Source organism: Manacus vitellinus, unplaced genomic scaffold, assembly GCF_001715985.3.
Source record: "Manacus vitellinus isolate BGI_N305 unplaced genomic scaffold, ASM171598v3 scaffold_3_pilon, whole genome shotgun sequence".
Classification (NCBI taxonomy): domain Eukaryota; kingdom Metazoa; phylum Chordata; class Aves; order Passeriformes; family Pipridae; genus Manacus; species Manacus vitellinus.
The window spans coordinates 26406726-26421284 of NW_021940535.1; the positions used below are offsets into that span (position 1 = coordinate 26406726).

Sequence of the window (14559 nt, forward strand, 5' to 3'; positions counted from 1 at the left end):
GTTGAACCTCATCCTGTTGGAATCAGCCCAACTCTCCAGTTTGTCCAGGTCCCTCTGCAGAGCCCTCCTCCATGCCTGTCTGGCATCTTTTTACCCTGGCAACTTTGTCCTAAAATTTAGAGGAATAAATAGTTTTTCCGCATCCTTAAAACCTGCCCAATTCTATGGAATGCTTTTCAGGGTAAATATGCTAAATTAGTTTTGTCAGTAATGCTTTCTTTTATTCAAAAACTGAAACTAGATTGGTGGTCTATTGAGAAAACTATGCTAGTTTAGATTGCTCTGTACTTGATTAGTTCTTTGGTGCAATGGTAGAGCCAAGATATTGTCTGAATCCCCACCTTGCCTTAATTAATTTCTACCACAAGAATGTTTGGAGAGATTCTGATGCCTTGCATAAGGAAAAAAAAAGGTTTTTTGCTAATGGGATAATTGCTTCCATTTGATGTCACTCCTCATCCTGTAGGATCTAACAGCATTTTGCAAATTCACATATTAGCTCTTGGAACTGTTTGGTGCAGTGGTGCAAAGCTTCCACTCCCTGGGTGAAATCTGGCATCTCTGTGGCAGTGAAAAGGCACTTTGTCTTTAGATGTAATTTGGAAGATGTACGTTAAGGAAACTGCAGTTATTCGAGTTGAAAGTTAGACTGGATTATGAGAATGTTGTTGTAAGTGTCAGAGGATTTGCCCTGGTAAGTGTCCTGTATCCACAAGAATCACCTGTTTGGCACAGGCTCAGAAAATGTAGAATACTGAGTGAGAGTCCTGGTATCCAGCGTATGGGAGACCACTGACCTAAATTGTCATCTTCTGCTTGTTCTGAGATAGCAAAGAAGAAGACAAGGTAGTGATGCTAGAAGTTTTCCTCTCTTTGTTATTGACAGTTCATTGTATTGAAAGGTAAGGAAAAGGACCAATCTTGCATAATTTCAAGAGGTGATTTTTCTGAAGTAAATAATCTTATCTGTTAAAAAAAACCCACAGCAGTTTAACTTGGCCTGAATTTGGCTCACCTCTGTTTCCAAGCTTGCTTAAATTCTCTCTTAATTTTAGAACTTGATATATTTAGAAATCTTTTTACTGGAAAAATGTGAACAGTTACTTCTTTACATGTTTTTAGAATAACCTAAATAATCTGTATTTTTCTATACTAGGACAAGATGTTTCTTGTCTTTGTCTTGTCTGTATAGTTCCTTTCCAAGTATTTTTCCAATTTACAAGATAATTTTGAAACTGTAAACAATGAGTCCTGACACAGTACTTTGACTGCTGCTGTTGTCACATAGAATACTATCATTTTCTTATTTCTTCACACTGTAAATAAAATACAACTTTTTAAAAAACTGAAATTTTATATGAGCTCTGAAATTCCATGTTCAGCTGCATACTCAAAATGACTTCTTTGTCACACAGATTCATCCTGAACCAATTTTGTTGGAAAAGACTTCTGAGATCATGGAGTCCAACCTTTGACTGAACCACCACCATGTCAATTAGACCATGGCACTGAGTGCCATGTCCAGTCTTTCCTTAAATGCCTTTAAGGACAGCTTAAATGCCTTCCACCACCTCCCTGGGCAGTCCATTCCAATGTCTAATCATCCTTTTTGTGAAGAAATTGCTCCTAATGTCCAAGCTGAGCCTCCCCTTACACAGTCCTTTTCTGATATCAGAAAAATCAACACTGTCTCACAGTTACTCGGTACCCGTTTTATTAAGTCAGTCTGACTAATACCTATGTCTTAGTTGCATCAAGTATTTCTTCTTCATACCAGTGCCATTGTTTATCCTCATCTAGCTTGTATTCTGATTTTTATTGTGTTAGTTTGTGTGGACTTGGTCAGAGTAACATTAGGAAAAAGTTGTGTGCGCTTATATGTTGTCTCTAAGGCTTGCTTAACTGTGTTACAGAGTAAATTGCTGTATCTGTTCTCTTCACTGTGAAGTACTACTGCATCTGGATGTATGTCACAGCAGTTTTAATAATTAACTACAGTAAAAATAGTTTCAGAGATGAGCTGATCTGAACTCGCATTCATCTCAGTGTTTCCTCATTCACGTTTGCTCCTTTTTGCTTCTTCTGCTATTTCTCATTTAGCTGTGGCATATTGCTGTAGGCTGAGTGCTTGCTCCAAATCCATTGTTGGATTCAGCATTTTTTGGTTTCCATGGTAATGAGCATGGCAAAAAAAAATCTTTATGAAATACAATAAAAATAGGCAAATTCAGGTTCAGCAAGAGCTTGTGTCTGCTTCTTTTTTAACTCAGTAAAATGTTCCTGATGATGAATGTTCGTGATGTATTCTGGCCCTTCAGCAGTGGAAACTTGATTTGCAAAGATCTGGAAAAATCATAAAGCTCTGCTTTTGTTAATTAGTTATGCACTTGAAGTGCAAGTGTTCTGATATTGTTATTGAATAGATTTCCATGGGAGAGTAAAACGGAGACTCTGCTGACAGTGGAAAAAGTGCTAAAGATGAGTCAGTCAATCGTTACCGAAGTATAAATACCGACTCTACACAGGCTTTAATGATACCTGTGTAAAGGAGCAAATCCGAAGATTTTCTTTCAGTTAATGCATAAAGAATACTGATTTTGCATCCTTTTTTTATAAACTAAGGAATGATGAAAAGATAAGAGACTGATAGTGCTGTAATGACTTTTTTTTCATCCATGCTTGTTCTGTTGTATGGTTACTACAGAATCACAGAATCTGCTGAGTTGGAAGGGAACCACAAGGATCATCAACTCCAACCCTTATCCCTACACAGGACCATCCCCAGGAGTCACACCATGTGCCTGAGAGTACTGCCAAACACTTCTTGAACTCTCTGAGACTTGGTGCTGTGACCACTTCCCTGGGGAGCCAACCACCTTCCAGCACTCAACCACCCTCTGGGTGAAGAATCTTTCTAATATCCAACCTGAACCTCCCCTGACACAACTACAGGCCATTCCCTCGGGTTCTGTCACTGGTTTCCATATATCCATTCAAAATTTTTATCAGTATAAAGATACAATAAAGTAGAGTTCAGAGTATTGGAAACAAATGAGCATATGGAGTATTAGTACCAGGGACACACAGGTTGTGTAGCTGCTCTTTTCTCTAACCCCTTGTTCCATGTTCACATCTCTAGGCGACAACAGTATACCTTGCATTTTAGGAAGAAGTTGTATTTTTCAAAATATTCTCAAACTAATTTGGGGGGAAGAGGAAGAAGAATTGGTGTAATGCTAAAATTCTGGATCTCTCTCCACCCATAGTATTTTATTCAAACAACCACTCTTGGAAAACAAATAAACAAAAAAGACACCCACAAAAAAGTCTCCCAAAAACACCTATTAGAATGTCTTTGAATATTCTACAGTACAAAAGCATTTTTAAGTAACATATTTTCTTCTGTGTCATTTAAAGAGCTAAACTAATATGTTTTCTTTCTTTTGTGAATATGTTTTGTGCCAGTATTTCCAGCTGTTTCCACAATTTCAAATCTGTGGTCTGAAACTTAAACTATTTCTATTGTTTCACAAAGCTGTGTGTGCATGTCAAGCTCAGTTAACTGTACACTGTCAAACTTTATGTTAAAAAGGCTTTCAGTCATAAAGAGACTTTAGAAATAGTAGGAGTTTTAAACAGATTTTTGTATTGTAAATTGACTCTAGATGTACGCTAAAATACATACAGAAGACTTAGGATGAGAATGGTGGCACACCTGGGTCAGTAAGAATTTTCCTCACAGATTTTTGTAGAATCATAGAATATCCTGAGTCGAAAGTGAACCACAAGGGTCACTGAGTCCTTCTCCTGGCCCTGCACAGGACAACCCCAAGAATCACACCATATGCCCAAGAGTGTGTCCAAATGCTTCTGGAACTCTGTCAGGCTTAGTGTTGTGACCACTTCCCTGAGGAGCCTGTTCCTTCCCTCTGGGTGAAAAACCTTTTCCTAATATCCCACTTAAACCTCCCCTGACGCAGCTTCATGCCATTTCCTTGAGTCTTGTCAGCGGTCACAAAGAGAAGAGATCAGTGCCTGCGCCTCTGCTTCCCCTCATGAGGAAGTTGTAGACTGCAATGAGGTTTCCCCTCAGGCTTCTTTTCTCCAGTTTAAACAAGACAAGTGACCTCAGGTCCTCATATGGCCTCCCCCTGGGCCCTTCACTATCTTTGTATCCCTCCTTTCAGCACTTTGTGTCTTTCTTACATTGTGGTGCTCAAAACTGCACACAGCACTCAAGGTGAGGCCACACCAATGCTGAGCAGAGAGGGACAGTCACCTCCCTTGACTGGCTGATGATGCTGTGCCTGAATGCACAACTTATTTTTATAGGTCCTCCCTAATAATGCATAATTTGTTAACTGAATTTCTTAGAGCAACATAGATTTTGAATTGTGCACTTTAAATATGGATTTAAAATTTCACTTATGAAGCTGTTTAGCATATGCATAGTATATAAATTAAGCTAGTCTTGTGCTGATACTTCATTTCATTGTTCTCTTCTGACATCAGCGTATCAGACTTGCAGAACAGTACACTGTGACAATGTGTTTAGGTTGAAACAATTACAGATAATAAGAGTGGTAAATGTCATGATATACAAGTGTTAGTGAAATATGGTTTTAATTATTACTTTGCTTTGTGTCGTATTTCATCCCTTGAAGCCAGCAATACCCTCAAGATGCTTTAGCCCATTTATGGAATTTCTCCACTCCCAACTAATTAACTGTAATTAATACCTTGCCAAAAAGTTGGAATTGCTTAGTTTTGTCCTAGTTGCATTCATTACTGATATATTAAAAAGATGTAACTTAATTTTATTGAAAAGTAAATTCCTTCAAGCTAATTTTTTCCGAGTTTTTTTTCTTCCATTCTGAAGCAAAGTAAAAATATATAGGGTTTTTTTTAATCTGTATGTTATTCACATTAGTAGAAAACAGTTTCTGTTGTACCAGAAAATTTTCCTTAAAAATAAAACCAAAAAAAAGGAGCAATTTTGGTAATAAATATTTGGAATTGAGAATTACTAGGTCATTTCTGGGTTTGGTGGCACTTTATCTCTGGACCTCTTTACTTGAGGGATTACTGCAATTTATATATTTTGGAGCTAGAGTTCCCTATTCCTTTATATTTTCTGTTGAACTTTTTTGTATCTTGTTTATTTAAAGACTATAGGTAATTTCTGCATAATTTAAAAATATTCCAAAGTGTCTTTATGAAACCCCTTTCTAAGTTATTCTGTCGTCTTGTGTCTCTTGTTTTGTAACTCAAAGTGATTAAAGACTACTGTAGAGAACTGTAACATTTAAATTGCTTTTCTAAGTGGGCTGACAAACTAAAATGACAAAAATTACTAATTTAAATAATGTAAAAGTGATAGCTATGATTTTTGTAAGATATCTATGTGTGTTAGTAATACAATACAGACGTGTCATGCCAATGAATTCCTTGAATATCACTGATGCACTATAAAACAAGAATAGAAACTAAAAATGTATCCTTCATCTGCTTTATTAAACTTCTTGAGGAAATTAATAAAGAAGTCAAGTTGTATTGAAGCACTCTCGTTTGGTTCTTCTTTAACTCAGATTTTTACATTCTTGACAATTTTGATTTCTTGAATCCTGGAGGAGACTGAAAATTACTGGTATCTTCGAAACATGAATTTGCAGACACATGGTTAAATTTGACACAGTGGAAGGTTATTTCAGCTTTTGTAAAGGAAAGCTTATGTATTGCAGAGCTAGTTGTCATTCTCTAAGGAGTTAACTGACATCTTGTTTGAGGTTGCTGAAGCTGATAACAACCTACTTGCATAACAAGATGTTCCACAGAAGCTTTTACTAAAGACTCTTTAAGGAAACTTAAAAGATTTGGGATAAGAGTAAGTATTTACCAGAGTATTGTTAGAAGATAAGAAACAAGGTAAAGTGCATGACCAGTTCTCTTAGCAGTAAACCACTAGTGGAGTTTCATGATGGCCTGTGTTGAGACTTGCGCTGTTATTTTGTTCATAAATAATTTGGAACAGGAAGTGGAGTTACACATTTTTTTTCTGTGTAGTAGAGATGAGGGCTGACTAAGAAGGTTTTTAGAAGAATGTTATGGTAAAATTCATAGGTAAGTGCAGATAAATGATCAACTGTTTTGCCCTCCTTTACGAAGTTTTGTAAAACTTCCAAACGCGACATGACTTATTTGTGGGAAGATGTGAGAAGAGATGTGGTGGAGCACTTTGAAGGGCTGAGAAGGTGGTTTTGCACTCCCTTTTCAGTGAGAACAACAGAGCATGTGATGAAAAGAGTGATGAATCAGATGTGCCCTGATGCAGCTGCTAAAAAATACTACTATTCAAAAAATAATTGGGTGAATTCAGGGTTCCTGTAATTCACTGAATACTGTTAAGGCAGTCACTTCTGGTTCAGTGTGTCCCTCAGGGAGTTTTTATTTTAGGGATTTCCGAAGCCAGAATAATAGCTTTATATGAGGCCAAGGGAGTATTCTGGGAAAGTAAGAAGATATGATTGCCTTGTTCTTACTGTTGGCTATTCACTCTTTAATATAGACTGGATACTGTTCCTGCTTTTCTACCTATGTTTTGGCTCAGGAAATTCTGCTCCCTACTCAGTTTTTTCATTAATAGGATTCTTATAATCACTACTTATAGGAAGCTGAACTGCTTGGGAAGGGGTGTTGAGAGAATAATGTCTTTTCTAGGTGAGTGAAAAGTGGACAAACTTTTTTTTGTCTGGTGTTTTTTTTGTTCTTTGTTTTTGGTTTTTTTTTCCTGCAAGGCTTGTGAGGCACCATGAGACTTTGCTATTTTTGTGCAGGTAACTGGAGAAAAAGATAGAGGGAATCACATAAAGAATACAGAGGTTCATAGTTACTACCATCCTTTTTGGATGATGCAGCAACCAACACAGACACGGAATTTGAAGAGTCATGAGTTTATTAACTTGTTTCCATACTCTAAAGGTTTGTCACTGGAAGGTCAATGATGTCTTTTGATGAAGCCTCTCTCAACTCCATCAAAAATTTTTTTTATACATGTAACTTCTCATTCATTTAGTTAACAATGTAAAGGTTTAGCAAGATACTTGCAGCACCTAATTGAATTCATCTGTGCTTATAAAATGTTTATTTACTTATGTAACACTGCTGGATACCTACAATTTGGCATAAGCTTCTTGGAACAGTTTTTGATTTCTCGTCCATTCTGAATCTACCTAACTAATACAGTTGTATTATTCTGGATAGGACTATTGAGATGTAAGCTTTAATTAATGAAAGCAAATCTGTTGCTGCTTAAAAGTATGATTTCTTTAAGGCTAATTAAGGATGTATTTTCTTTTTTAATTACTACAGTGTACAGACTATGACCTGGATTATGGAACTGAATGTTTGCATCTGGCTCTGAAATACTGTAAAACAAATGCCAAACTTGTTGAAGGAACAGCTGACCTCTGGAAGGTAAAGGCAATAATATCTAGTTTTTATATATCATTTAAAATTAATAAAATTTGCACATTATCATAAAAATTCAGATGTGTTTTCAATTGTAAGTTAGGCTTTTCTCTTTCAAATTTTATAACTGGTTTTGTATCATCATGACCCCTTTTTAGAACTTGTTTTTGTAGACAGACTTGGGCAGATGTTACTAGAGATAATCAATGAAGACAGTATTTTTCTCTAAGTAGGAAAACCAACTAGGTACTTGAATAACCTGAAAATCTGTAAAACTATAAATCCATAATCTCTAAAACTAAGGACTTTCTTTTATGGTATGAGCTTTCTTCTGCTATTTCTATAACTTTTGTCTATTTTTCTCAACTTTTCGTGTGAGGATATCACTCTTTCTCTGATGCCAAATACCTGGCTGTCACCGATTTGATTTTTAGAGCAGTTCATTACATTCAGTAACAGTGTAATATTTAAGATCTCTTGAAAAAATCTTCTAAAAATTTTTAAACATCATTCACCTTGTCTGGTAATCTGTAGGTTCTTGATGACTAACAAAGGAGGTGTCTGTAAAGGTGCCAAAGTATACATCCCTGCTGCTTGAAAGTATTGCATTTCATTGTTTTGAATGGTGGGACATTATTCTTTCTCAGTAGCTGTTGTGTCATGCAATTTTTAAGAGTTTATTTTATTTTATTCATTAGCACGTTGAAGGATCTGGAAGCAGCTCAAATCACTCCATCTATCTTTGACGGTAAATTTCCTCCAAAGGGACATGATTTCTAATAGTATGACCATAAATCTTACAAAGAAAGGTAATTTCCTGAGTCTGCAATGCAAATTTCCTGTGCAATTTAACAGCAAAATTTACTTGTGCATTGGTTGCATACATAAACTTCTTTCCATCTCTTGCTGGGACATAGTCTTTCTGAAAGAGTATATGGTCTCTTTTCCTATTTATTCTTCTAAGGGACAGATTATGTCGTGCATATTTACATGACATAATTTTTTTGGGTGATTTCATTGTTCTCATTGTAAGGCATGGTACTTACATGAAGGATAACAAGATACACCAATAATGTTCACTTAGTTCTTTATAATGTTCATTTAGTTCTCTGTGGTCCTTCCCCACCCTTCCTCTTCTGTTCTTTGGGCCGAACAACCCAAGTTCTCTCACACCATCTTAGCACCCCTCTGCTGGGCTTCCTCTCGTTCTTCTTTGTGTTTGATTTTTCTCTCCCCTATCCAATTGAAGAGGGGAGTGACCGAGTGGCTTTGATGGACACCTGGCATCCAACCAAGGTCACCCACCAAAGAGTCTCAGTGCTGATAGTATCGTTCAGAGTGTGACAGTAGCAAGGGCACCCATTTCTGTGCAGATCCTGTGCTGCAGGTGGTGCAGAGCAGTGAATATGCCATATACGATATGCACAAAGATGCTGGTGCTGTGTCATTAAAGTTATCTGTACCTTTTAATAACCTATTCCATCTCTCATTTTGTAGCTAAAAGTCACTGGTGTCTTCTGCTGCTTGTGGAGACATTAAAAGTCAAAGGCACAAAAATGAGATCTGTGAAATATTAGATTGTTTCTGCAGAAAATACTTCTATCAGATTAGAGACTATGGAGGAAGATAGCTTCTTCTTTTTGAATAGCACCCAGGTGTTGGTCACTCTGTACCGAGGTGTTTGGCAGGTGACTTGAAGCAGTATCATTAAGGAAGAGAACAGTTGTGCTCAGTCTGTGCAGTTTGACAAAGTGCACAAGACTACCACTTTTCTCAAATGGTCCTTGCCTACAAAATGGTTAGGAACTGTTGCTCTTTGTTACTAATCACGTTTCAGAAACACAACTGTCTTCCCTTAGCTGTGTAATAACATAATTTGTAATATATGTTTGTTTTTTTTCTGTTAGGTTTTTCAGTGCTAAGATAAATGATATTTCATATGCCAAGAACTGATGTGCTCCCAATGGCCTCAGTCTTATTTTTTCAACATGAGGCAAAAGGATATTCCATCCGAATAAATAAGAACTGAAATACCTAAGAATTGTTCAGTTGAGGTTTCAGAGGATGTGTAACTGAAAATCTGTTGTCAATTAATAGATGGAGGAGAGTTTCTAAAGTTCAAGTATTACAAACCAGTTTCATCCTATGAGGATCTGGAATCTTTAAGATCAGATATTTGTAAGAATTCAGTTTATTTATTAGGTATACAACCTACATAACATTAAATGACTCAAACCTGTGGGAAAAACCTGTGTATGCTTATATATTGTCTTCTTGAATTAGTACTGAGTATTGTACCTGAGGAGTGTCTACTTGTACATTAGGAAAAGCAACATTTCAAAGTCATTGTTGGAGCTAAAGCAAGACATAGTGTATTTACTTTCTGGGAACAAATTGCAAAATTAAAATAATTCTTTGTAGTGACAACAACCAAGCAGGAACATTCAAATTGCTTCAGCGTTATAAATATTTATATGTTCTATTTTAAACGTAGTTATTATATAGCTATTTATAAGATATTGGGATCAGGATGGCAAAAAAAGGAAACAGAATGAGAATATCAACCCCACATTTTCAGTTTCTCTGTGCTTGCCATCTTTGAAGCAAAATTACCTTAAATATTCTGGGGCAATATGCTCTTTAAGTATGAAATCAACAGAATGTATTTGTTGGACTCTAATATATAGGTGTGTATAACACAGATGAAAAAATCAATGTAAGAAGATTTTTAAAACATTGATACGGATTTATAGACAGTGCTGACAGAGCGAAAAATCCTCACCATTTCTAAAAAACATGATTATTTTATAATCCTACAAAAATATTCCATACGAAGGAGATCTGTATGATATCTTAGTATAAGAGAGGGGAAAAACTTCATTATGGTAAAATGCAATACATTTTGTGTATGTGTGATCATAACTTTATTGTATTTGTTCAGTAAAGAGTTATATTTTTGCATTTACTGTGCAGTTTTGTAAATCTGAAGTGTTCATCAAGCTAAATTAGTATGAAGAAGACTCTTAAATATTGAATAGGAATAACTTTGGGGAACTTTTAAAAGAACATTTTCCTAGGTAGCGAAAACTTGCAGTCTGACCATTGAGAGAGAAGGGTACATGGGAAAACAAAACAAAACAAAAAACCCTGTCTCATGATTTTGTGGCTTTATTAAATAGATAAAATAGATTGTTTCTTATACAGAAAAGTAGAGGTATGTTTAATAAGTAAGACTATTCTGCCTTTGCTAAATAAGCGGGTCATGTTTTCATGTTCTGTGACAGTGAGGTATTTGTGTTGAGTTCTAGTATTTGGTCTAGTGATATTCTGGATTGCAGCAACAACATTCTAAAAATCTTGGAACATTGGATGTTCAAGAGGAAAAAAACGAAAAATAGTATTGTCACATGAGGAGTGAGAATCCGAGTTAGAAACCTGTGAGTTTGATATTGACCAACAAAACAAAAAGGGTGTTCTTCTATGGGCAAAACTTGATTAATAAAGAGTTAAGAGACTAATGTAATTAATGTCAACCAACATGGAATTTACTTATTTTGTGAAATTGACTTCAAGACTTTATTACAAGATTATAATTTTACTGATAACATGGTAATGCTGATACAACACACAGCTTGCAGAAGTTTGACTTCTTACTGCATTGCATCTTAATTAATAATAGGATGACTGTAATTTTACTAGTTCTCATTAAATAGATGACACATTAGATAATTGATACATTTCAAAGGTAATTCTCACCATGTACAGTTCTGCAGAAACTGTTATTGTGTCTAAGGTTTTTAACATCCATCTGATAAACTTTTCAGACAAAGATTTAAAGATTTGTAAATAAAAATATAATTGATCAGAAATAACCTATTGATAAGGATTGTTTAGCAAACAGTTTTAACAAAAGGTATGCTTTTCATTGCAGCCAAATATATAGGAGTGTTTTTAGAAACAAACCAAGTATAGATCATATTTAGAGAATATTTCTTGGAGGGCAGTGACTTTGAAAGTAGTGTAGGAATCACAGAAGATAGCAAGTTTCCACTGTGTGTGGGCAAAATACCTTATATCAGCCATTGATATAGAAACAAGAATATGAAATTAGAGATGTTCTAATATTACAAGTGCATCTAGAATACTGTAATAAAATCCAGACTCAAGTTCTGAGCAACTGTTGATAAATAAGGAACCTTCAGACATGAGCATGAAAAAAAGATTAAATTTTATAAGTATGTAGAGATTCAGATTCATAATGTGATAGAAGAAAAGCAAAAATGGATGAGGTAGAAATCTGTCTTCTACAAAGAGAAATCCTATGCATCATTTTTCTTGTTCCCCCCCACCATGATGTTTTGCACCTTACCTGTGAAGACTGGATAATGCTGCCTTACTTACTTTGTGGTATAGAGTGTCAATTAAAGTATTCTTCCTCATTGATTTGACTAAATCTAAATTGCTTCCAGCTGGGGTGAACCTAGAATGCAAATCCGCTTCAGTGAAACTAGAGGTAAAACAGTACAGCTGCCTAGGACAATTAACTGTTGTGTTGACTAATCTAAATTGTTTGAAGCACATTCATACTAAAATAATCAGTGGTTTGAGTTAAACCAAAGGGTTTATATGCCATGGTTGTCTGCCTTTTTTAATAAGTATCAGCTAAATTGCAGAAACATGTCTTAATCAACACAGGAAAATCCAGAGGCATTGTGAATATCCATAAGTTAAGAGAAACTTTGGTTTGATTTAGCATCTTAGTCATTATTGAAAGGGATGTAGAGAATCTGTCCTCTGACTGGTAAGTGGTGGTCACCTGTGCTGTCTGGCAGGATTTTTCTGTTAACTTTACTGTTTTCGTGAAGCTTAACCTGAAATTAGCTTATAGAATCAAAGATAATAAAAGAAATACATATGGAGAATGGGATATGGTCTCAGATGATTTATTTCTTTAGGAAGCTACACTAAAAAGTATTTGCTGATGTCTGGCTCAGAATTTCAGAGGAGATTTTTTTAAAGGTTCCTTCTTGCATTTTATTCTTTTCTGCTGTTTTCTTGAAGACTGTACCTAAATTTTTTTTTTTAGATCAGACTGTTTAAAAGTACTTTTGCACCTCAAAGAGACTGTGAACCTAAGAGTATGTGAGACCACTTCTGATAGACCTTAGCTTTGTTTCTTGAAAGGTTTTTAGTTGATAATCTGTTACGCTTTACTGAAAGTTCAGTGTAAAAGCACTCTAGAAACTTAATAGAAAGAAACTTTGCAACAAAATTGGTCACTCCTTATCCTTAAAATTGATTTCAAGACATTGATTCTTCCCAACAGTAAGTAGACATGTAAACTGAGACACATAAGATTTCTCAGGCTAGATTCGTTCTCTGGCTGCTTCCTCTGCAGGACAAACTGTATGGAAGTAAGTTAGTTTTTAATTTTAAAAGAATATGATGCCTTGAGGAAGTGATGAGGAAGGTAATATTATTTGTCTGTTTCTAACTACAATACAGAGCTTCATTTATGAGATCAAAAGGAAAGTGGTTACAAGAATCTTTATGGTAAAATCAAATAATCACTTATTTGGAGACTAAGATGCTGATACCTACAACGGTGTCCTTCTGCTGTAAGATTTAATTTGCAGCACTAGAGCTCTTGGAATCCTCTGCAGGACATTTTGAGGAAAAATGTTGTTCAGACTAGAGAAACAAATGCAGAAAATCCAATAAAATTTTATTTAACATAAATGGAAGTTACAGTCAAACCAAATACAAATATTAAAGAGTTATGTCAGTTCAAGTCACAGCATGTCATTGTGAAGACATTGCTACCAAAGACTGGTAATGTCTTGGGTAGATACTGTCTTTAATTTTACATTATTTTATTTGCAAAGCCTTTTACTGGGACTGTCAACCACCATGAGGGTACAAAGGCAAGTATGAAAGGTGTTTTTTGCAAGTACTGAGTAAATACTCAGTGTCTTATTGTCCATCTAACTTGATCTGATGAATACCTTCAAGAAGATCTTGCTGGTTTTTAATTCTCTGAAAGCTCACACAAAGTCTCCTTGTAGTCTCACTGACTCCCACTGATTAATTGGACTCTCATTAACAGCAACTGTCTTGCACTACTGAAAAATTGCGCCTATATTAGTAAAAATAATAACTAGATTGCTCCTTGGTTGTCATTTGTATGATCTTGAGTCCTATTAAAAATGAAATTTTTTTGCAATAAAACTAGAGTAGAATGAATGTGTGAAAATAGATGCAGTATCATGTGTTCATGATTCTTCAGAGAATTGAAAATAGTTTTAGGTTTCAAAGGAGTTCTAAGCAGATCTAAGTATTTAAAAAAGGATTCCTCAAGTTTCCAGTAATTTTGGCAACCTCTGTTCTCATAACTTGCCAGTGATATTTTACCAAAATTAAGAAATTGACAATATCATTTGTTTATGGTATTTAAAATGTAAAGAATTGCCTTCAGGGCATTATTTTATTGGTTTTGCATTCCTTCCTGCTGTGTTAAAACTAATGAGGCTTGTCTGTCCTTTAGGTGACCTACAAGCGGGATCTGTATGCAGCTGAATCGATTATTAAGGGTATGTGTTTGTCCTTGTGACTGTCAGTTTGCATATTTCTGAGTCTAATTAAGAATCTTGTGTGCTATAATTTGAAATGTCATTAAGAAAGGTTTTATGATGGATGAAATGTGCTGAGGCAAGTTGTTTTAGCTTGTTCACTGGAATACTTGTATTATGCATATTTACCTTTATTTACTTCTCTTAGAATAGAGAACCTTAAAAAAGCTGTGTATATTACAGTCAAACAGAGATAAATTTTGAATGGCTTTATAAGGAATAAACAATTTATTTTTTTCTTTGCTTTGCAGATCAATTCTGAATATGTTCCATCTTTCTAAGCTAAGTAGTAGACTGAAAATTAAACATTAACTCTTTAGGGCTCTTCACTGTCTTACACACAGCCAGTTATTACCTAAATTAATACAGCAACTACATGATGTTAAGGTATTTTATTAATCTATAAGTATTTTGTTGAACTGGTTTTTAACCTTTTTTTTGTACTGGTAACAGTGGTTTCATA

The 14559-nt window shown here is 35.2% G+C and overlaps 1 protein-coding gene across 1 annotated transcript in view; it reads left to right on the forward strand.

The window, feature by feature from the left end:
• The window catches only part of CRPPA (CDP-L-ribitol pyrophosphorylase A), a 108184-nt gene that overhangs the window by 31052 nt on the left and 62573 nt on the right, over positions 1-14559 (forward strand). The window contains exons 4-5 of the mRNA XM_008920360.2: positions 7369-7473; positions 14012-14057. Coding sequence (XP_008918608.2) covers positions 7369-7473; positions 14012-14057 — 151 coding nt within the window. The remainder of the gene's footprint in view (positions 1-7368; positions 7474-14011; positions 14058-14559) is intronic.